The 23523-nt window shown below is 54.8% G+C and overlaps 1 protein-coding gene across 1 annotated transcript; it reads left to right on the forward strand.

Moving 5' to 3' along the window:
* On the forward strand, positions 1-22506 carry LOC144488588 (glyceraldehyde-3-phosphate dehydrogenase-like). The gene is made up of 11 exons (XM_078206644.1): positions 1-332; positions 9616-9715; positions 10307-10413; positions 16069-16159; positions 16251-16366; positions 16462-16543; positions 17590-17741; positions 18039-18117; positions 19710-19793; positions 19930-20027; positions 22142-22506. Exons 1-11 carry the CDS (start codon positions 310-312, stop codon positions 22305-22307), a joined length of 1098 nt encoding a protein of 365 aa, XP_078062770.1. The 5' UTR covers positions 1-309; the 3' UTR covers positions 22308-22506.
* The last annotated feature ends 1017 nt before the right edge of the window (positions 22507-23523 follow it).

The raw sequence follows: 23523 nt of genomic DNA on the forward strand, positions 1-23523 counted from the left end.
GGTTGAGTTGAGGGAGGGAGTATTGAGGGGGGGGTGTTATTGAGGGGGGTTGAGTTGAGGGGGGTTGGGTTGAGGGAGGTAGTATTGAGGGGGTTGGGTTGAGGGAGGTAGTATTGAGGGGGGTTGGGTTGAGGGAGGTAGTATTGAGGGGGGTGCGGCTGTGTGAACCGCCTCTCGCTGTGATGTCCCGGAGTTGCTGTGTGATGTGGGGCTGACGGTATAAAGGCCGCTGAACTCCTTCCTCACTCTCACTTCCTCTGTCTCTGCACCAGGACTCAAGGAGGCTGAAACCCTACAACCTGCTACAACATGGTCAAAATCGGCGTCAACGGGTGAGCAGAGAGGCGCGGGCTCCAGACTAACTTTTCACAACTTCCCCCTAAACTGTCCCAAACTATCCCAACTCCCTCCAAACTAATTCTAACTCTTCCCCCACCCCTCCAAAAAAAAACTAATCCCAACTCTCTCAAACTAATTCCAACTCCCTCCCCAAACTAAACTATCCTAAACTGCTGCAACTCTCTCTAAACTAATCCTAACTCCCTCCAAACTTTCTCAAACTAATCCTGGGCTATTCTAAACCTGTCATGAACTAGTTTACAACCGTTTTAAACTCCCCTAGACTAACCCCCGGACCATTCTAAACTTTCCCCAAACTAAAATCTCAACTCTCTGTAACCTTTCTTTTAGGTCGGCAAGTGGCTGTAGTTCAGTTTCTGTTCTGTTCAGAGTGCTGACAAAGTTGCTCTCTCTCATATTTCACACTATATCTGGGGGTTGGTTTGAAATGTCTTTCTGCCCCGGGGGGGCGGGGGGGGGGTTAAGCTGTGTGCTTCGTTGGAGAGAGAGGGACACACTTGTTGAGTTGAGAAGATAAGTGATTGCAGAGAAACTGAACCGGCCGCGTGTCGAGAACCGGATTTAACTTCAGACTCTTGTCTCCATCTCTCTCTCTCCTCCTCCCCCCCCCCATCCCCCTCAGCTCCATTCCTCCCGCAGCTTAGCTAGAGAACCTTTCTCCCAGCCCTGAACCCAGAGGATATCTCAGCGACAAACCCCGTCTCTATCTCAGCGACTGGGTGGAGACACATTTCAGCAAGAGTGCCAGATTTGTGTGTGTGTGTGTGTGTGTATCTCAGTCTTCTTTACAGGTTTTTCTTTGTGAAGCAAGGCTTGCCCTGACTGAGCACCACGTGTTGGGCTCAGGACCTGCCCGTCTTGCTGTGTGTGTGTGTGTTGAGACTGAGGTGGCTGGACACTGGGGGAGGGGAGGGATGGTGGGGGGGGGGTTAATGAACCATTTTATCTCTGCCAGTCTCTCTCTCTCCCTCTCTCTGCCAGTCTCTCTCTCTCTGCCAGTCTCCCCCTCTCTCTCTCTCTGCCAGTCTCTCTCTCTCTCTCTCTCTGCCAGTCTCCCCCTCTAGGGTAGCACAGTGGTTAGCACTGCTGCTTCACAGCTCCAGGGACCTGGGTTTGATTCCCAGCCTCGGGTCACTGTCTGTGTGGAGTTTGCACATTCTCCCCGTGTCTGCATGGGTTTCCTCCGGGTGCTCCGGTTTCCTCCCACAGTCCAAAGATGTGCGGGTTAGGTTGATTGGCCGTGCTAAAAATTGCCCCTTAGTGTCCTGAGATGTGCAGGTTAGAGGGATTAGCGGGTAAAGTATGTAGGGATATGGGAGTAGGGCCTGGGTGGGATTGCGGTTGGTGCAGACTCGATGGGCCGAATGGCCTCTTTCTGTGCTGTAGGGTTTCTATGATTCTCTCTCTCTGCCAGTCTCCCCATCCCCCTCGCTCAGCCAGTCTCTTCTCCCTCTCTCTCTCTCTCCCCTCTCTCTCTCCGCCAGTCTCTCTCTCTCTCTGTGACTCACATCCTGTAGTATGTGTGTGGAGCTGACATGGACCACGTACTTTGCCCAGTATCCCTCCCCCCTCCCCCTCGACGTGCTGTCTCCAGGTCTCTGAGGTCGGTGGGAGGGAGAGGGGGGGGGGGGGGGGAGAGGAGGTGGCTGCTCCTAATCCGAGCACAGCTATGTTCCCCTTCCCCCATCCCCGCTGTGCCTCAGACCAGCGCCCACCTCTTCTCCACCCCCTTTTTTTTGTTTGGAGCACCTGCCTCGGGAATGGGGGCTGGACAGCTGGGGGAGGAGCTGCACACAGATCTCCTCCTGCCTGAGGGCCTCACTATGAATAGACTCCCGCTTTGCCAGCTGTCAGTCCCAGCAACTGCAGGCGACTAGTCCTTCAAACCGTTTCTGATGCGGAACAAAGCCTCATTCATTCATTGTAGATCTTCATTCACTTCTCCAGTCAACTGGATGTGATTTAATATTGTCACATGTACTGGGATACAGTGAAAAGTATTGTTTCCTGCGCGCTAGACAGACAAAGCATACCGTTCATAGAGAAGGAAAGGAGAGGGTGCAGAGTGTAGTGTTACAGTCACAGCTAGGGGTGTAGAGAAAGATCAACTTAATATTTGATGTATTGGCATACAGTTGGGCGTGGCACAGTGGTTAGCGCTGCTACCTCACAGCGCCAGGGACCCGGGTTCGATTCCCGGCCTCGGGTCACTGTCTGTGCGGAGTCTGCACGTTCTCCCCGTGTCTGCGTGGGTTTCCTCCCACAGTCTGAAAGACTGTGCGGGTTAGGGTGCATTGAACATAAGAAATAGGAGCAGGAGTAGGCCATCTCGCCCCTCGAGCCTGCCCCGCTTTGGCCGTGCTAAATTCTCCCTCGGTGTAACCCGAACAGGAGTGTGGCAACTAGGGGGATTCTCACAGTAACTTCATTGCGGCGTTAATGTAAGCCCACTTATGACGAATAAATAGACTTTTAACTTTAAATTGTTTCTTGCGCACTGTACAGACAAAGCATACCGTTCATAGAGAAGGAAAGGAGAGGGTGCAGAGTGCAGTGTTACAGTCACAGCTAGGGTGTAGAGAGAGATCAGCTTGATATTCGAGTTATTATTGCCTCATAGAGGTTTACAGCATGGAAACAGGCCCTTCGGCCCAACTTGTCCATGCTGCCCCTTTTTATTAACCACTAAGCTAGTCCCAATTGCCCGCATTTGGCCCGTATCCCTCTATACCCATCGTACCCATGTAACTAAATGTTTTTTAAAAGACAAAATTGTCCCCACCTCTACTACTACCTCTGGCAGCTCGTTCCAGACACTCACCACCCTCTGCGTGGAAAAAATTGCCCCTCTGGACACTTTTGTATCTCTCACCTTAAACCTATGCCCTCTCGTTTTAGACTCCCCTACCTTTGGGGAAAGATATTGACTATCTCGCTGATCTGTGCCCCTCATTATTTTATAGACCTCTATAAGATCACCCCTCAGCCTCCTACGCTCCAGAGACAAAAAGTCCCAGTCTTGGGATACGGTGAAAAGTATTGTACAGACAAAGCATTTCTTTCATAAAGTTTATTTATTAGTGTCACAAGTCGGCTCACATTAACACTGCGATGAAGTTACTGTGAGAATCCCCTAGTTGCCACACTCCTGTTCGGGTAACACAGAGAGAGAATTTAGCACGGCCAATCCACCCTAACCAGACTGTGGGAGGAAGCCGGAGCTCCCGGAGGAAAACCCGCGCAGACACGGGGAGAACGTGCAGACTCCGCACAGACAGTGACCCGAGGCGGGGAATCGAACCCGGGTCCCTGGCGCTGTGAGGCCGCCGTGTCATCATCCCTCTAAACCTTTCCCATCTATGTACCTGCCCGGATGTCTATTAAATGTTGTAACTGTACCGGTCTCCACCACTCCCTCTGGCAGCTCATTCCATACAGGCACCACGCTCTGTGTGGAAAAAGTTAACCCCTTGAGTTCCCTTTCCCCCCTCATCTTAAACCTAAGCCCTCTAGTTTTGGACACCCTACCCTGGGAGCAGACAGTTCACCTAATCTGTGCCCTTCATGAGTCCTTCTACAAGGTCACCTCGTCATCCTCCCAGGCCCCAGGGGAAAAAAGTCCCAGCCTCTCCTTTTTATAATTCAAACCTTCCAGTCCCAGTAACGTCCCTTGTAAGTCTGTTTTTGCTCCCTTTCCCAGTTTAAAGATATCCTTCAGGGCAACCAGGATTGTACACAGTATTCCCAAATGTGGCCGTACCAAGGTCTTGTAGAGTTGCAACGAATCAGCCCCATTCCTGCTCCCGATCCCTGTCCGGTGATCCCTGGGGTTAGGGAGGGGGTGAATCAGCCCCATTCCTGCTCCCGGTCCCTGTCCAGTGACCCCTGGGGTTAGGGAGGGGGTGAATCAGCCCCATTTCTGCTCCCAAAGGTACCGATCCCCTGGTGGTTTATCTCGAGGGTTAAGAGAATCTCCTGTCTCCCCCCCCCCCAGCATCTGTTCTTGTGGTTGGTGCTGAATAAGGTTCCAGATGTCGTCTCTTCTGTCCCCCCGCAGTCTCTGCAGTTGGGATAACCCCCGTCTAATCCCGCGCTCCCCCTCTCCCATCCCGCGCTCCCCCTCTCCCATCCCGCCCTCCCCTCTCCCATCCCCAAACTACAGGTTCGAGACCGTCTCTAGATGCTGGAGGGAGTGTCTGAGATCACAATCCGTTTCCAGTCAATCTCTCACATGCCCACGAACCCCCCCCCCCCTCTTTCTCTCTCTCTCTCTCCGCGCGCCGCGCACACACACAGACTCTCCCCCTCCCTCTGTCTATCTCTCACACACTCTCCCACTCTCTCTCTCTCTCTCTCTCTCTCACACACACTCTCCCCCTCTCTCTCTCACACTCTCCCTCCCCCTCTCTCACACACTCTCCCCTCTCTCTCTCTCTCTCTCACTCACACACACTCTCCCCCTCTCTCTCTCTCTCTCCCTCACTCTCACAGTCTCCCTCTCTCACTCACACACACTCCCCCTCTCTCTCTCACTCTCCCTCCCTCTCACTCACACACTCTCTCTCTCTCTCCATCTCACACTCCCACTCCCCTCTCTCCCTCCCTCTCTCTCTCACACACACTCTCTCACACTCACTCCCACTCCCCTCTCTCCCTCCCTCTCTCTCTCTCAGACTCCCCTGTCTCTCTCTCTCTCCCCCTCTCTCTCTCGCACACACACACACTCTCCCTCTCTCTCTCCCCTCTCTCTCTCTCCCCTCTCTCTCTCTCTCACACTCTCTCTCTCTCACACACTCCCCTCTCTCCCTCCCTCTCTCTCTCACACTCTCTCTCTCTCTCTCTCACACACACTCACTCACTCACTCACACTCCCACTCCCCTCTCTCCCTCCTCTCTCTCACACACTCTCTCACACTCCCACTCCCCTCTCTCCCTCCCTCTCTCTCTCTCTCTCTCTCACACTCTCTCTCTCTCTCTCTCTCTCTCTCACACACTCACTCCCTCTCCCACTCCCCTCCCTCCCTCTCTCACACAGCCTCGGTATCAGAGTCTGTGTCAATCTCTGTGGCGTGGGGAAGGTTTGGGGAGATGGGCCAGGTGCTGGAACCTGACCTTCTCTGGTATCTGTCAGTGTGGGACAGCCGGGGATATTCTCAGCGTCCTGAGGTTGGGGGGGGTGTCTGTCACTCGCTGTCTGGGTGACTAATTTTAGCCGGGACTGTCGGCGGAGGGCGTGGGGAGGTGGTGGCAGTCTCCTGGGATCGAGTGCAGACAGGCGGGGAACCTGTAAATGATAGCCCGACCCTGGGCTAGGGTTCCACCGTGAGAAAGGTCAGCGAGTGTTACAGCGCCGACCTCAGCAAGAGATTAGCATTCCGATCCGACTGCTGAATCTCCAACCCCTCCCTATCTCTGTAACCTCCTCCAGCCCCTACACCCCCTCCCTATCTCTGTAACCTCCTCCACCCCCTACACCCTTCCCTATCTCTAACCTCCTCCAGCCCCCTACACACCCTCCCTATCTCTGTAACCCCCCTTCCCTATCTCTAACCTCCTCCAGCCCCTACGCCCCTCCCTATCTCTGTAACCTCCTCCAGCACCCTACACCCCCTCCCTATCTCTGTAACCTCCTCCAGCCCCTGCACCCCTCCCTATCTCTGTAACCTCCTCCAGCCCCTACACCCCTCCCTATCTCTGTAACCTCTTCCAGCCCCTACACCCCTTCCCTATCTCTAACCTCCTCCAGCCCCTACACCCCCTCCCTATCTCTAACCTCCTACACCCCCTCCCTATCTCTGTAACCTCCTCCAGCCCCTACACCCCATCCCTATCTCTGTAACCCCCTCCAGCCCCTACACCCCCTCCCTATCTCTGTAACCCCCTCCAGCACCCTACACCCCCTCCCTATCTCTGTAACCTCCTCCAGCCACTACACCCCCTCCCTATCTCTGTAACCTCCTCCAGCCCCTACACCCCCTCCCTATCTCTGTAACCTCCTCCAGCCCCTACACCCCTCCCTATCTCTGTAACCTCCTCCAGCCCCCTACACCCCTCCCTATCTCTGTAACCCCCTCCAGCCCCTACACCCCTCCCTATCTCTGTAACCTCCTCCAGCCCCTACACCCCTTCCCTATCTCTAACCTCCTCCAGCCCCTACACCCCCTCGCTATCTCTAACCTCCTCCAGCCCCTACACCCCCTCCCTATCTCTGTAACCACCTCCAGCCCCTACACCCCATCCCTATCTCTGTAACCTCCTCCAGCCCCTACACCCCCTCCCTATCTCTGTAACCTCCTCCAGCCCCCTACACCTCCTCCCTATCTCTGTAACCTCCTCCAGCCCCCTGTACCCCCTCCCTATCTCTGTAACCCCCTCCAGCCCCCTACACCCCCTCCCTATCTCTGTAACCTCCTCCAGCCCCCTGTACCCCCTCTCTATCTCTGTAACCCCCTCCAGCCCCCTACACCTCCTCCCTATCTCTGTAACCTCCTCCAGCCCCCTGTACCCCCTCCCTATCTCTGTAACCCCCTCCAGCCCCGACAAACTTGTTCTGATCCTCCGTAGATTCCTTCCTGTGCAGAAGGAGGCTGTTCGGCCCATCGAGACTGCACTGACTCACTTAACCAGGCCTTCCCCATCCGCGAAACCCAGTGAATTTAGCATGGCCAATCCACCCAACCTGCGCGTCTTTGGACACTAAGGGACAATTTAGCATGGCCAATCCACCCAACCCGCACATCTTTGGACACTAAGGGACAATTTAGCATGGCCAATCCACCCAACCCGCACATCTTTGGACACTAAGGGACAATTTAGCATGGCCAATCCACCCAACCCGCACATCTTTGGACACTAAGGGACAATTTAGCATGGCCAATCCACCCAACCCGCACATCTTTGGACACTAAGGGACAATTTAGCATGGCCAATCCACCCAACCCACACATCTTTAGAGTGGGTGTTTGAACCGGTTGGTAAGAATCTGCTTTAACGCAAATTTCTCTTTTTTTGTTTTTTGCGGGCCATCAGATTTGTCCGCAGTCTTTTAATGGCGCTTCAAAATGATTTTTCTGAGGGGAATCCATCCCTTCTTCTGACCATGAAGTGTGGGAAGGGTGGGAACAGGTGTAGTGAAGGGCCAGAAAGGGTTGAATGGGCAGAATGGCCTTCTCTGTCCCTTCTCCCTGTTCGGTCGTCCTCTCGCTGATTAGTGTGTGTGTTTTTTTCCTCATTGGTTAAAACTCAAAGCTTTTACTTGGAGAGAATCTTGCGAGAGTCTGGTACAGGGTTGGGGGGGGTGTCGGGGAACCTCTATCTGTCAAAGTTAATTGTTAACTCAAACAATAAGATTTATCTGTTGGACTTTGAATGCAGTGCCGAAAGAGGGAGACCCCAGATAACATGGATACAGGGGAGAGAGAGAGCGGGGCAGTGGGATTAGTTTGGGGATTGATACAGGGCTATGGGGAGAGAGCGGGGCAGTGGGATTAGTTTGGGGATTGATACAGGGCTATGGGGAGAGAGCGGGGCAGTGGGATTAGTTTGGGGATTGATACAGGGCTATGGGGAGAGAGCGGGGCAGTGGGATTAGTTTGCGGATTGATACAGGGCTATGGGGAGAGAGCGGGGCAGTGGGATTAGTTTGGGGATTGATACAGGGCTATGGGGAGAGAGCGGGGCAGTGGGATTAGTTTGGGGATTGATACAGGGCTATGGGGAGAGAGCGGGGCAGTGGGATTAGTTTGGGGATTGATACAGGGCTATGGGGAGAGAGCGGGGCAGTGGGATTAGTTTGGGGATTGATACAGGGCTATGGGAAGAGAGCGGGGCAGTGGGATTAGTTTGGGGATTGATACAGGACTATGGGGAGAGAGTGGGGCAGTGGGATTAGTTTGGGATTGATACAGGGCTATGGGGAGAGAGCGGGGCAGTGGGATTAATTTGGGATTGATACTGGGCTATGGGGAGAGAGTGAGGCAGTGGGATTAGTTTGGGGATTGATACAGGGCTATAGGGAGAGAGCGGGGGCAGTGGGATTAGTTTGGGGATTGATACAGGACTATGGGGAGAGAGCGGGGCAGTGGGATTAGTTTGGGATTGATACAGGGCTATGGGGAGAGAGCGGGGCAGTGGGATTAATTTGGGATTGATACTGGGCTATGGGGAGAGAGTGAGGCAGTGGGATTAGTTTGGGGATTGATACAGGGCTATGGGGAGAGAGCGGGGCAGTGGGATTTGTTTGGGGATTGATACAGGGCTATGGGGAGAGAGCGGGGCAGTGGGATTAGTTTGGGATTAATACTGGGCTATGGGGAGAGAGTGGGGCAGTGGGATTAGTTTGGGGATTGATACAGGGCTATGGGGAGAGAGCGGGGCAGTGGGATTAGTTTGGGGATTGATACAGGGTTATGGGGAGAGAGCGGGGCAATGGGATTTGTTTGGGGATTGATACAGGGCTATGGGGAGAGAGCGGGGCAGTGGGATCAGTTTGGGATTGATACAGGGCTATGGGGAGAGAGCGGGGCAGTGGGATCAGTTTGGGATTGATACAGGGCTATGGGGAGAGAGCGGGGCAGTGGGATTAGTTTGGGGAGAGCGGGGCAGTGGGATTAGTTTGGGGATTGATACAGGGCTATGGGGAGAGAGTGGGGCAGTGGGATTAGTTTGGGGATTGATACAGGGGTATGGGGAGAGAGCGGGGCAGTGGGATTAGTTTGGGGATTGATACAGGGCTATGGGGAGAGAGCGGGACAGTGGGATTAGTTTGGGGATTGATACAGGGGTATGGGGAGAGCGGGGCAGTGGGATTAGTTTGGGGATTGATACAGGGCTATGGGGAGAGAGTGGGGCAGTGGGATTAGTTTGGGATTGATACTGGGCTGTGGGGAGAGAGTGGGGCAGTGGGATTAGTTTGGGGATTGATACAGGGCTATGGGGAGAGAGCGGGGCAGTGGGATTAGTTTGGGGATTGATACAGGGTTATGGGGAGAGAGCGGGGCAATGGGATTTGTTTGGGGATTGATACAGGGCTATGGGGAGAGAGCGGGGCAGTGGGATCAGTTTGGGATTGATACAGGGCTATGGGGAGAGAGCGGGGCAGTGGGATCAGTTTGGGATTGATACAGGGCTATGGGGAGAGAGCGGGGCAGTGGGATTAGTTTGGGGAGAGCGGGGCAGTGGGATTAGTTTGGGGTTGGTACAGGTCTGTACAGTGAATGTTTGAGTGTTTATCGATGCTCTCTCTCTCGCTCACAGATTCGGGCGTATTGGCCGTCTGGTGACCAGGGCAGCCATCGCCAATGGCAAGGTTGAAATTGTCGCAATTAACGACCCCTTCATCGATGTCAACTACATGGTGAGTCTCTCAATCTCTCTCTCTCTCTGTGTCTGTGTCTCTCGCACTCTCTCTCTCTCCCTGTCTCTCTCTCTCTCTCTCTCTGTGTCTGTGTCTCTCGCACTCTCTCTCTCTCTCTCTCTGTCTCTCTCTCTCTCTGTCTGTGTCTCTCGCACTCTCTCTCTCTGTCTCTCTCTCTCTCTCTGTCTGTGTCTCTCGCGCTCTCTCTCTCTCTCTCTGTGTCTGTGTCTCTCGCACTCTCTCTCTCTCTCCCTGTCTCTCTCTCTCTCTGTGTCTGTGTCTCTCGCACTCTCTCTCTCTGTCTCTCTCTCTCTCTCTCTGTCTGTGTCTCTCGCGCTCTCTCTCTCTCTCTCTCTCTCTCTCTGTGTCTGTGTCTCTCGCACTCTCTCTCTCTCTCCCTGTCTCTCTCTCTCTCTCTGTCTGTGTCTCTCGCACTCTCTCTCTCCCTGTCTCTCTCTCTCTCTCTGTCTTTGTCTCTCGCGCTCTCTCTCTCTCTCTCTCTCTCTCTCCCTGTGTCTCTCTATCTCTGTCTCTCTGTCTGTCTCTCTCCCGCTCTGTCTCATGGCCTCTCTGTCTCGCTCTCTCCCTCAGGTGTACATGTTTAAATATGACTCTACACACGGTGTCTTCAAGGGAGAGGTCAAAGCTGAGAATGGAAAACTCGTCATCAATGGGAAACCTGTCGCCGTCTTTCAGGAGTGAGTCGATGCCCGGCCTGGAGCTGTGTGTGGGGACGGAGGTTTGCTCTGGGTGTTTGGGACATAAGAACTAGGAGCAGGAGTCGGCCGTCTGGCCCCTCGAGCCTGCTCCGCCATTCAATAAGATCACGGCTGATCTTTCCGTGGACTCAGCTCCACTTACCCGCCCGCTCACCATAACCCTTAATTCCTTCAAAAATCTATCTATCCTTGCCTTGAAGAACATTCAATGAGGTAGCCTCAACTGGGCAGGAATTCCACAGATTCACAACCCTTTGTGTGAAGAAGTTCCTCCTCAACTCAGTCCTAAATCTGCTCCCCCTTATTTTGAGGCCGTGCCCCCTAGTTCCAGTTTCACCTGCCAGTGGAAACAACCTCCCTGCTTCTATCTTATCTATTCCCTCCATAATCTTATTTGTTTCTATAAGATCTCCAGTCATTCTTCTGAATTCCAATGAGTATAGCCCCAGTCTACTCAGTCTCTCCTCATAAGCCAACCCTCTCAACTCCGGAATCAACCCAGTGAATCTCCTCTGCACCCCCTCCAGTGCCAGTATATCCTTTCTCAAGTAAGGAGACTGCTCGCGGGGTTTTTGACAAGATAGCAATTACATTCAGGAAACCAGTGTCACGGTACAAAAGCTAAAACTTTATTAAAGATTAGGGAGAAGATATTTCGATGGTCTCCGATTCAGAATACCCAGACCTCTCGGGCAAGTTCTAAAGTTATCAGTTTTTTAAAAAAAAAAACAGAACGTTTTCTTTATCAGATTCCCCGCCCTTCATTAGTTTAGAATTAATTTAATTTTCGTATACACACATCAGTCCAAATCTCTGTCAGCATTGTACCTTCCAAGCATGATGGTATTCCGTTTGTCCATAAAACCCGGATGCTAACTCTCTTCTTGGCTACAGCTACTTCCCTGTTGCCAGCTAGACACTACCGCAGGGGTCAAAGTAGGTGTTCTCACTGCCAAGCCGAATATAGATATGGTGTTCCTGCGTCCAAGGGCATATCTAATCTGTGTCTGGGCAGTGATTGCAACAGTAACAGATGGGTTCAATGTGTGTTCTCTCCACCAGATACATTCTGATATGAATTTTGCTAACTAAAGGGATCCCGGGCCTTTGTCCAAGTTGGCAATACGAGCCAGAGTAGTTATAGGCTAGGAGGTAGGAAGTTAAAAGGTGGCACTTTTTCTGTGCTTGGAGATTTTTATGGCTTTCGAATTTAGCCAATCAATTTGAATCAGGCACTTGGATACCAAGAACCTATTAAATTTAAATCTAATAAGTCGGAATAAATGGGTGCTTTTCTGGTTGGCAGATGGTGACTAGTGGCGTGCCGCAGGGATCGGTACTCGGGCCTCAACTATTTACCATTCATATAGACGATCTGGAGGAGGGGACGGAGTGTAGGGTAACAAAGTTTGCAGACGACACAAAGATAAGTGGAAAAGTGAATCGTGTGGAGGATGTAGAAGGTCTGCAGAGAGATTTGGACAGGCTGAGTGAGTGGGCGAGAATCTGGCAGATGGAGTATAACGTTGACAAATGCGAGGTTATTCACTTTGGAAGAAATAATAGCAAATTGGATTAGTATCTAAATGGAAACAAATTACAACATGCTGCTGTGCAGAGGGACCTGGGGGTCCTTGTGCATGAGTCGCAAAAACCCAGTCTGCAGGTGCAACAGGTGATCAAGAAGGCAAATGGGATGTTGGCCTATATCGCAAGGGGGATAGAATATAAAAGCAGAGATGTCTTGCTGCATCTGTACAGGGCATTGGTGAGGCCGCAGCTGGAATACTGTGTGCAGTATTGGTCCCCTTATTTGCGGACGGATATATTGGCCTTGGAGGGAGTGCAGAGAAGGTTCACCAGGTTGATACCAGGGATGAGGGGTGTTGATTATGAGGAGAGACTGAGCAGATTGGGTTTGTACTCGTTGGAATTTAGAAGGCTGAGCGGGGATCTTATAGAGACCTATAAGATAATGAAGGGGCTGGATAGGGTAGAGGTGGAGAGATTCTTTCCACTTAGAAAGGAAACCAGAACGAGAGGGCACAGCCTCAAAATAAAGGGGTGGTCAGTTTAGGACAGAGATGAGGAGGAACTTCTTCTCTCAGAGGGTGGTGAATCTCTGGAATTCTCTACCCACTGAGGTGGTGGAGGCTACCTCGCTGAATATGTTTAAATCACGGATAGATGGATTCCTGATCGGTAAGGGAATTAGGGGTTATGGGGATCAGGTGGGTAAGTGGAACTGATCCACTTCAGATCAGCCATGATCTTATTGAATGGTGGGGCAGGCTCGAGGGGCTAGATGGCCTACTCCTGCTCCTATTTCTTATGTGAATGGTTTTGACAAGCTCGGAGCAATCCTATTGTGGGGAAATATTGGTAGGTCATCACGGGGATAAAAGAAGGGGGCAGTGGGACAAAAGAGGGAGATCAGCTGCCACCTGCCAGATCTCTCTCCTCTCTCTCTATATACGAGAAGCCTACCCGACCTCTCTTCAGAACTGAAACGCTCCATCCCAGGCAGCATCCTGGTGAATCTCCTCTGCACCCCCTCCAGTGCGATCACGTCCTTCCTATAATGTGGCGACCAGAACTGCACTCAGTACTCCAGGTGTGGCCTCACCAAAGCTCCATACAACTCCATCATGTCCTCTCTGCTGTTGTAATCGATACCCCGGATTGATAAAGGCGAGTGTGCCTTTCCCACCACCCTATTAACCTGCCTTTCCGCCTGCAGAGAGATCTGTGGACAAACACGCCAAGGTCCCTCTGTTCCTCACAACTTCCCAGTTACTGGTTTAATTCCCTTGCTGCATTCACATATATCGCAGGTGGAGAAGGTAGTCAAGAAGGCATACGGCATGCTTGCCTTCATCGGCCGGGGCATTGAGTTTAAAAATTGGCAAGTCATGTTGCAGCTTTACAAAACCTTAGTTAGGCCGCACTTGGAATATAGTGTTCAATTCTGGTCGCCACACTACCAGAAGGATGTGGAGGCTTTGGAGAGGGTACAGAAAAGATTTACCAGGATGTTGCCTGGTATGGAGGGCATTAGCTATGAGGAGCGGTTGGAGAAACTTGGTTTGTTCTCACTGAAGCGACGGAGGTTGAGGGGCGACCTGATAGAAGTCTACAAGATTATGAGGGGCATGGACAGAGTGGATAGTCAGAAGCTTTTTCCCCAGGGTGGAAGAGTCAGTTACTCGGGGGCACAGGTTTAAGGTGCGAGGGGCAAGGTTTAAAGGAGATGTACGAGGCAAGTTTTTTACACAGAGGGTGGTGGGTGCCTGGAACTCGTTGCCGGGGGAGGGAGTGGAAGCGGATACGGTAGTGACTTTTAAGGGGCATCTTGACAAATACATGAATAGGATGGGAATAGAGGGATACGGTCCCCGGAAGGATAGGGGGCTTTAGTTCAGTTGGGGCAGCATGGTCGGTGCAGGCTTGGAGGGCCGAAGGGCCTGTTCCTGTGCTGTAATTTTCTTTGTTCTTTGTGTAAACTATTCTCTTGTTTTAAGAATCATTTATAGAATCCCTACAGTACAGAAGGAGGCCATTTGGCCCATCATGTCAGGCCTGACCCCCATAATCCGACACACTTACTCTGCTAATTCCCCTGACACGAAGGGACAATTTACCATGGCCAATCCACCCAACCCGCACATCTTTGGACACCAAGGGACAATTTAGCATGGCCAATCCACCCAACCCACACATCTTTGGACACCAAGGGACAATTTAGCATGGCCAATCCACCCAACCCGCACATCTTTGGACACTAAGGGACAATTCAGCATGGCCAATCCACCCAACCCACACATCTTTGGACACCAAGGGACAATTTAGCATGGCCAATCCACCCAACCCGCACATCTTTGGACACTAAGGGACAATTCAGCATGGCCAATCCACCCAACCCGCACATCTTTGGACACTAAGGGACAATTCAGCATGGCCAATCCACCCAACCCGCACATCTTTGGACACCAAGGGACAATTTAGCATGGCCAATCCACCCAACCTGCACATCTTTGGACACTAAGGGACAATTTAGCATGGCCAATCCACCCAACCCGCACATCTTTGGACACTAAGGGACAATTTAGCATGGCCAATCCACCCAACCTGCACATCTTTGGACACCAAGGGACAATTTACCACGGCCAACCCACCTAACCCATACGTCTTTCGGACTGGGGGAGGAAACCGGAGCACCCGGAGGAAACCCACGCAGACACGGGGAGAACGTGCAGACTCCGCACAGACAGTGACCCGAGCCGGGAATCGAACCCGGGCCCCTGGCGCTGTGAGGTAGCAGCGCTAACCTGCTGTGCCACCCATTTATTTATGTAACTTAATGGTGAACGAATTTACTATTAACAAACTGAATAACTCCTTCCTAACTATTACCTGGTTTTATTTGGTAATATAGTCAATTAGTATAGGATGCAGAGCTGGGCCGAAAAATGGCAGATGGATTTTAACACTGATAAGTGCGAGGTGATTCATTTTGGTAGGACTAATTTAAATGTGGATTACAGGGTCAAAGGCAGGGTTCTGAAGACTGTGGAGGAACAGAGAGATCTTGGGGTTCATATCCACAGATCTCTAAAGGTTGCCACTCAAGTGGATAGAGCTGTGAAGAAGGACTATAGTGTGTTCGCTTTTATTAACAGGGGGTTGGAGTTTAAGAGCCGTGGGGTTATGCTGCAACTGTACAGGACCTTGGTGAGACCACATTTGGAATATTGTGTGCAGTTCTGGTCACCTCACTATTAGAAGGATGTGGAAGCGCTGGAAAGAGTGCAGAGGAGATTTACCAGGATGCTGCCTGGTTTGGAGGGTAGGTCTTATGAGGAAAGGTTGAGGGAGCTAGGGCTGTTCTCTCTGGAGCGGAGGAGGCTGAGGGGAGACTTAATAGAGGTTTATAAAATGATGAAGGGGATCGATAGAGTGAACGTTCAAAGACTATTTCCTCGGGTGGATGGAGCTATTACAAGGGGGCATAACTATAGGGTTCATGGTGGGAGATACAGGAAGGATATCAGAGGTAGGTTCTTTACGCAGAGAGTGGTTGGGGTGTGGAATGGACTGCCTGCAGTGATAGTGGAGTCAGACACTTTAGAAACATTTAAGCGGTTATTGGATAGGCACATGGAGCACACCAGGATGATAGGGAGTGGGATAGCTTGATCTTGGTTTCAGACAAAGCTCGGCACAACATCGTGGGCCGAAGGGCCTGCTCTGTGCTGTACTGTTCTATAGGTGTGCTGTTCAAATAACGACAAATGTCAGTCAGTGCCTTATCTGTAGTGCCTTAGAAAACCAAAACCCCAGGGAAAATGAGACCAAAACCATACACGGTTTTCGTGATGGCTGGAGTAGGGGTGTTTGGGGCTGGAGGGCGGCGGGTCGGGGGCTGGGGTTGTGGGGGGTGGTTTAGGTCTGGGGTTGGTCTGGTTTGGGGGGGGGGGGGTGGTTTGGAATGGGATAGGGTTCCGGGGGGAAGGGAGGGGAACAGAATATTGTGTGTCGTGTGTTGCATGTTGGGCTGGCGAAGCCTCCCCCAGTCGATCAGTGCTCCAACCAGTCTCTTGTGCCTCTGTTTCTTTTTCCCCCCTCCCCTCCCAGGCGCGACCCGGCCAACATCAAGTGGGGTGAGGCGGGGGCTCATTACGTAGTGGAATCCACCGGTGTTTTCACCACCATCGAGAAGGCTTCGGTGAGTATGCAGCCAGTGCCGGGCGCAGTGCGATATTCTTCCCCCTTCCCGGCCGGCCTGTGCTCTCTGACTCCTGTCTCTCTCTCCACAGGCCCATCTAAAGGGGGGTGCCAAGCGGGTGATCATCTCCGCACCGTCCGCCGATGCTCCCATGTTTGTGGTTGGCGTCAACCATGAAAAGTTTGACAAGAGCATGACCATCGTCAGGTGAGTGACCCCTCAAGCAAGCGGCGTGTGTGTGTGTGTGTGTACCTCTCTCTCTCTCTCCCCCTATGTCTCATCATCCTCTCTGGTCTCTGCAGTAATGCCTCCTGTACCACGAACTGCCTCGCTCCTCTGGCCAAAGTTATCAACGACAAGTTTGGGATCGTTGAGGCTCTAATGGTGAGTGTCTCAGTGGTGTTTCTGTGTGTGTGTGCGTGTTTCTGTGTGTGTGTGCGTGTTTCTGTGTGTGTGTGCGTGTTTCTGTGTGTGTGTGCGTGTTTCTGTGTGTGTGTGCGTGTTTCTGTGTGTGTGTGCGTGTTTCTGTGTGTGTGTGCGTGTTTCTGTGTGTGTGTGCGTGTTTCTGTGTGTGTGTGCGTGTTTCTGTGTGTGTGTGCGTGTTTCTGTGTGTGTGTGCGTGTTTCTGTGTGTGTGTGCGTGTTTCTGTGTGTGTGCGCGTGTTTCTGTGTGTGTGCGCGTGTTTCTGTGTGTGTGCGCGTGTTTCTGTGTGTGTGCGCGTGTTTCTGTGTGTGTGCGCGTGTTTCTGTGTGTGTGTGCGTGTTTCTGTGTGTGTGTGCGTGTTTCTGTGTGTGTGTGCGTGTTTCTGTGTGTGTGTGCGTGTTTCTGTGTGTGTGTGCGTGTTTCTGTGTGTGTGTGCGTGTTTCTGTGTGTGTGTGCGTGTTTCTGTGTGTGTGTGCGTGTTTCTGTGTGTGTGTGCGTGTTTCTGTGTGTGTGTGCGTGTTTCTGTGTGTGTGTGCGTGTTTCTGTGTGTGTGTGCGTGTTTCTGTGTGTGTGTGCGTGTTTCTGTGTGTGTGTGCGTGTTTCTGTGTGTGTGTGCGTGTTTCTGTGTGTGTGTGCGTGTTTCTGTGTGTGTGTGCGTGTTTCTGTGTGTGTGTGCGTGTTTCTGTGTGTGTGTGCGTGTTTCTGTGTGTGTGTGCGTGTTTCTGTGTGTGTGTGCGTGTTTCTGTGTGTGTGTGCGTGTTTCTGTGTGTGTGTGCGTGTTTCTGTGTGTGTGTGTGCGTGTTTCTGTGTGTGTGTGTGCGTGTTTCTGTGTGTGTGTGTGCGTGTTTCTGTGTGTGTGTGTGCGTGTTTCTGTGTGTGTGTGTGCGTGTTTCTGTGTGTGTGTGTGCGTGTTTCTGTGTGTGTGTGCGTGTTTCTGTGTGTGTGTGTGCGTGTTTCTGTGTGTGTGTGCATGCGTGTTTCTGTAACTCTCTCTCTCTGTGTCTCAGACCACTGTCCATGCTGTCACGGCCACCCAGAAGACAGTGGACGGTCCATCAGGAAAGCTGTGGCGTGATGGCAGAGGGGCCCACCAGAACATCATTCCTGCCTCCACGGGCGCTGCCAAGGCAGTGGGCAAAGTCATCCCCGAGCTCAACGGGTGAGTGGGGGCAGAGGAGGGGATGGAGGGCGAGCGTGTGTGGCAGGGGAGGGTAAGCTCGGACCCTGGGGGGGGGGAATGGATGGGGACGCTGACTGGAGCTAGGGCGGGATTCTGGGTGGGGCGATGTGGAGGGGGGGGGGGGGTGGAGTTTCCGGATTGGAGGGCCGGGGGTACCTGGAGTTCCCGGGTTACCTGGAGGGCCAGGGGCACGGTTCCTGGGTCGGGGAATGACGGAGGGCCGCAGAACGTTCCAGATCGATGACTGCCGTCTGTGTTTTTTTTTGTCTTTTGCAGGAAGCTGACCGGGATGGCGTTCCGGGTCCCCACTCCCAATGTGTCTGTGGTTGACTTGACCTGCCGGCTGTCCAAGCCCGTGAGTGTCCCCCGTCGCTGGGGGATGGGGTCGCGGGGGGTGGGGGAGACTCCCCACTGCTGTGGGGGGTGCGTGGAGTGGGGGATTCCCCCGTGAGGGGCCGCGGGAGGGTGGGGGGAGTCACTGAGAGCAAGCACAGGCTGATTGAGGGGCAGATACAGATCAATGTGAGGTTATCCACCTTGGACAGGCTGAGTGTGTGGGTATCTGCACGGCAGATACAGCATAATGTGGATCGATGTGAGGTTATCCACCTTGGTAGCAATGATAGGAAGGCAGATTATTACCTGAATGGGTGTGGATTGAGAGAGGCGGATACTCAGCGAGACCTTGGAGTCCTCGTGCATCAGTCGCTGAGAGTAAGCGTGCAGATACAGTAGGCAGTAAAGAAGGCAAACGGTATGTTGGCCTTCATAGCGAGAGGATTGGAGTAGAGGGATAGGGATGTTTTGCTGCAATTGTACAGGGTGTTGGTGAGGCCACACCTGGAGTATTGTGTACAGTTCTGGTCTCCGTATCTGAGGAAGGATGTCCTTGTTCTAGAGGGAGCACAGCGAAGGTTTCCCAGGCTGATTCCTGGGATGGCAGGTCTGTCATGTGAGGAGAGACTAAGTCGGTTAGGATTATATTCACTGGAGTTTAGAAGAGTGAGAGGGGATCTCATAGAAACTTATAAAATTCTAACAGGATTAGACAGGGTAGATTCAGAAAGAATGTTCCCGATGGTGGGGGGAGTCCAGAACTAGGGGGGTCATAGTTTGAGGATAAGGGGGAAACCTTTTAGGACTGAGGTGAGGAGAAACTTCTTCACCCAGAGGGTGGTGAATGTGTGGAATTCACTCCCACAGAAAGTAGCTGAGGCCAAAACGTTGTGAGATTTTGAGAAGATATTAGATATCGCTCTTGGAGCGAAAGGGATGGAGGGATAGTGTAGGGGGAAGGGGGGGGATCAGGATGTTGAATTTGATGATCAGCCGTGAATTCATAATGAATGGTATGTTGAATTTGATGATCAGCCGCGAATTCATACCAGATGGTGGAGCAGACTGGAAGGGTTGAATGATAGAATCCTACAGGGCAGAAGGAGGCCATTCGGACCATCGAGTCTGCACCGACCACAATCCCACCCAGGCCCTATTCCCCGTCACCCCACATATTTAGTGTGCTAATCCCCCCGACGCTAAGGGGCAATTTTAGCACGGTCGATGCACCCTAAACTTCACATCTTTCAGACTGTGGGAGGAAACCGGAGCACCCGGAGGAAACCCACGCAGACATGGGGAGAATGTGCAAACTCCACACAGACAGTGACCCGAGCCGGGGATGGAACCCAGGGTCCCTGGAGCTGTGAAGCAGCAGTGCTAACCACTGTGCCACCCTGCCGAATGGCCTGCTCCTGCTTCTAGTTTCTATGAGTCCTCCCTTTTGTGGGGACTTGAGGGGGGGGATCTCCCTCTTGTGGGGAGATGGGGAGGGAGTCTCGGAGGTGAGGTAGCCGCTGTGTGAGGGGTTTCGGGAGGGGGGGGGAAATGTACTGAGGCTGACTTGTCTGAATATTTATCCCTTGTTCCCCCCCCCCCCCCCCAAAACAGGCCAAATATGATGACATCAAGGCGGCCATTAAGGCAGCAGCAGCGGGTCCCATGAAGGGAATTCTGGGATACACGGAGGACCAGGTGAGTGCCGATCGGGGGGGTTTCGTGGGGCGGGGGCCAGGGGGCGGGGGTTACTTTGTCAGTGCGGGGGGGGGGGGCTGTTTGACGGTGAATTCGGCACCCTGGCTGATTGGCTGTTGGCCCCTCTGTTGTGCAGGTGGTTTCCACGGACTTCAATGGCGACACGCACTCCTCCATCTTTGATGCTGGCGCTGGAATCGCACTCAATGATCACTTTGTCAAGCTGGTGTCCTGGTGAGTGACTCCCGAGAGGTGGGGACGGGACGGGACCGGGGGGGGGTCCGAGTGAGAGAGTCCCGGAGGGGGGGGGGGGAGACGGCAGGGACAGGGCGAGAGAGAGTGAGAGACCAGGGCATCTTAACCATGATTGGGGGAGGGTGGGAGAGAGGGAGGGGGACGGGGGAGGGTGGGAGAGAGGGAGCGGGACGGGGGAGGGGGGGGGAGGGGGAGGGTGGGAGGGAGGGAGGGGGAGGGTGGAGGGAGGGGGGGGAGGGTGGGAGAGAGTGGGGGGGGGGGAGGGTGGGAGAGAGAGTGGGGGGGGGGGAGGGTGGGAGAGAGTGGGGGGGGGGGGAGGGTGGGAGAGAGTGGGGGGGGGAGAGGGGGGGGGGAGGGTGGGAGAGAGTGGGGGGGGGGAGGGTGGGAGAGGGGGGTGGGAGGGGTGGGAGGGGGGGGGGGGGGTGGGAGGGGGGGGGGAGGGTGGGGGAGGGGAGGGTGGGAGAGGGGGGGGGGGGGGAGAGGGGGGAGGGTGGGAGAGAGGGGGTGGGAGAGGGGGGGGGGAGGGTGGGAGAGAGGGGGGTGGGAGAGGGGGGGGGGAGGGTGGGAGGAGAGGGGGGTGGGAGAGGGGGGGGGGGGGTGGGAGAGAGGGGGGTGGGAGAGGGGAGAGGGGGGGGGAGGGTGGGAGAGAGGGGGGGAGGGTGGGAGAGAGGGGAGAGGGGGTGGGAGAGGGGGAGGGTGGGGAGAGAGGGAGGGGGACGGGGGAGGGTGGGAGTGAGGGAGGGGGACGGGGAGGGTGGGAGAGAGGGAGGGGGACGGGGAGGGTGGGAGAGAGGGAGGGGGACGGGGTGGGGGGGGACGGGGTGGTGGGAGGGAGGGAGGGGGACGGGGTGGTGGGAGGGAGGGAGGGGGACGGGGTGGTGGGAGGGAGGGAGGGGGACGGGGTGGTGGGAGGGGAGGGGAGGGGGACGGGGTGGTGGGAGGGAGGGAGGGGGACGGGGTGGTGGGAGGGAGGGAGGGGGACGGGGTGGTGGGAGGGAGGGAGGGGGACGGGGTGGTGGGAGGGAGGGAGGGGGACGGGGTGGTGGGAGGGAGGGAGGGGGACGGGGTGGTGGGAGGGAGGGGGACGGGGGGGTGGTGGGAGGGAGGGGGACGGGGGGTGTGGGAGGGAGGGGGACGGGGGGGTGTGGGAGGGAGGGGGACGGGGGGGTGTGGGACGGGGGGGTGTGGGAGGGAGGGGGACGGGGGGGTGTGGGAGGGAGGGGGACGGGGGAGGGTGGGAGGGAGAGAGGGGGACGGGGGAGGGTGGGAGGGAGAGAGGGGGAGGTGGGAGGGAGAGAGGGGGACGGGGAGGGTGGGAGGGAGAGAGGGGGAGAGGGGACGGGGGGAGGGTGGGAGAGGGACGGGGGGAGGGTGGGAGAGGGACGGGGGGCGGTGAGAGGGAGAGGGAGGGGGGGTTGAGAGGGAGGGGGGGTGGTGAGAGGGAGGGGGGGGTGAGAGGGCGGGGGGTGAGGGGGTGGGGGGTGAGAGGGTGGGGGGTGTGAGGGAGGGGGACGGGGGGTGGTGGGAGAGAAGGAGGGGGACGGGGGTGGGTGGGGAGGAGGGAGGGGGAGGGTGGGAGAGGGAGGGGGAGGGTGGGAGAGGGAGGGGACGAGGGAGGGGGGCGGGGGAGGGTGGGAGAGGGAGGGTGGAGAGGGAGGGGGGCGGGGGAGGGTGGGAGAGGGAGGGGGTGGGAGAGGGAGGGGGGCGGGGGAGGCTGGGAGAGGGAGGGGGGCGGGGGAGGCTGGGAGAGGGAGGGGGGCGGGGGAGGCTGGGAGAGGGAGGGGGGCGGGGGAGGGTGGGAGAGAGGGGGGGGAGGGTGGGAGAGAGGGAGGGGGATGGCGGAGGGTGGGAGAGAGAGGGGGACGGGGTGTGGGAGAGAGGGAGGGGGACGGGGGGGTGGGAGAGAGGGGGGGATGGGGGGTGGGCGAGAGGGGGGGGATGGGGGAGGTGGGAGAGAGGGAGGGGGACGGGGGAGGGTGGGGGGGGTTGGAGAGGGGGACGGGGGGGTGGGAGAGAGGGAGGGGGATGGATAATGAGGCAAGGACTGTTGCCCAGTTGGACGCTAACTGATTCTCTGTCTGTCTCTCTCTCAGGTATGACAATGAGTTTGCGTACAGCAACAGGTCGTCGACCTGGTCGTCTACATCCCACCAAGGAGTAAAGGTCGGCCTGGCATCCCAGAGGCTGCTGCGATTAACACTGGTCACCCCCACCCCCCCCTCCCCTCCCTCCCCCTCCCCTCCCTCCCCCTCCCCCTGACCCTCGGGCAGAGAGCTTGCTGGTTCCTAACCCGCGCACTCGCCCCCTCCCCTCCCTCCCTCCATCCGCCAACGCACTGACACCCCTCTCTCCCTCCCTCCTTCCCTCTCTCCCGACCCACCCTCTTTCCGGAAAAGAAAGTTCTGTCTGTTAGATTAGGCCACAGATGTGCCGAAAATAAAATTTTCTTTGAGACCTCTCTCTGTGTCTGGCCTCTGTGTCTGGGGAAGGGCTGGGGCGGATTGGGTTTATCTGATTTATTGTTGTCACATGTACTGGGATACAGTGAAAAGTATTGTTTCTTGCGCGCTATACAGACACAGCATACTGTTCATAGAGAAGGAGAGGGTGCAGAATGTAGTGTTACAGTCAACAGCTAGGGTGTAGAGAAAGATCAACTTAATGCGAGGTAGGTCCATTCAAAAGTCTGACAGCAGCAGGGAAGAAGCTGTTCTTGAGTCGGTCGGTACGTGACCTCAGACTTTTGTATCTTTTTCCCGACGGAAGAAGGTGGAAGAGAGAATGTCCGGGGTGTGGGGGGGTCCTTGATTATGCTGGCTGCTTTTCCCCGAGGCAGCGGGAAGTGTAGACAGAGTCAATGGATGGGAGGCTGGTTTGCGTGATGGGACTGGGCTACATTCACGACCCTTTGTAGTTCCTTGCGGTCTTGCGCAGAGCAGGAGCCAGACCCAAGCTGTGATACAACCAGGAAGGATGCTTTCTATGGGGCATCTGTAAAAGTTGGTGAGAGTCGGAGCTGACATGTCAAATTCCTTAGTCTCCTGAGAAAGTAGAGGGGTTGGTGGGACTTTCTTAACCTATAGAGTCGGCGTGGGGGGACCAGGACAGGTTGTTGGTGATCTGGAACTTGAAGCTCTCTGCCCTTTCTACTTCATCCCCGTTGATGTAGACAGGGGGATGTTCTCCTTTACGCTTCCTGATGTCGATGACAATCTCCTTTGTTTTGTTGACAACAAAGAACAGTACAGCACAGGAAACGGGCCCTTCGGCCCTCCAAGCCTGTGCCGCTCCTTGGTCCAACCAGACCAATCGTTTGTATCCCTCCATTCCCAGGCTGCTCATGTGACTATCCAGGTAAGTCTTAAACGATGTCAGCGTGCCTGCCTCCACCACCCTACTTGGCAGCGCATTCCAGGCCCCCACCACCCTCTGTGTAAAAAAACGTCCCTCTGATATCTGAGTTATACTTCGCCCC

Source organism: Mustelus asterias, unplaced genomic scaffold (genome assembly GCF_964213995.1).
Source record: "Mustelus asterias unplaced genomic scaffold, sMusAst1.hap1.1 HAP1_SCAFFOLD_1683, whole genome shotgun sequence".
In the NCBI taxonomy this organism is placed as follows: Eukaryota; Metazoa; Chordata; class Chondrichthyes; order Carcharhiniformes; family Triakidae; genus Mustelus; species Mustelus asterias.

Coding starts and splice junctions, on each gene's coding strand:
- LOC144488588 (XM_078206644.1), top strand. CDS start 310: ATGGTCAAAATCGGCGTCAACGG. Junction 9,716..10,306: donor TCATCGATGTCAACTACATG/GTGAGTCTCTCA, acceptor TCTCTCCCTCAG/GTGTACATGTTTAAATATGA. Junction 18,118..19,709: donor CCTGCCGGCTGTCCAAGCCC/GTGAGTGTCCCC, acceptor CCCCCAAAACAG/GCCAAATATGATGACATCAA.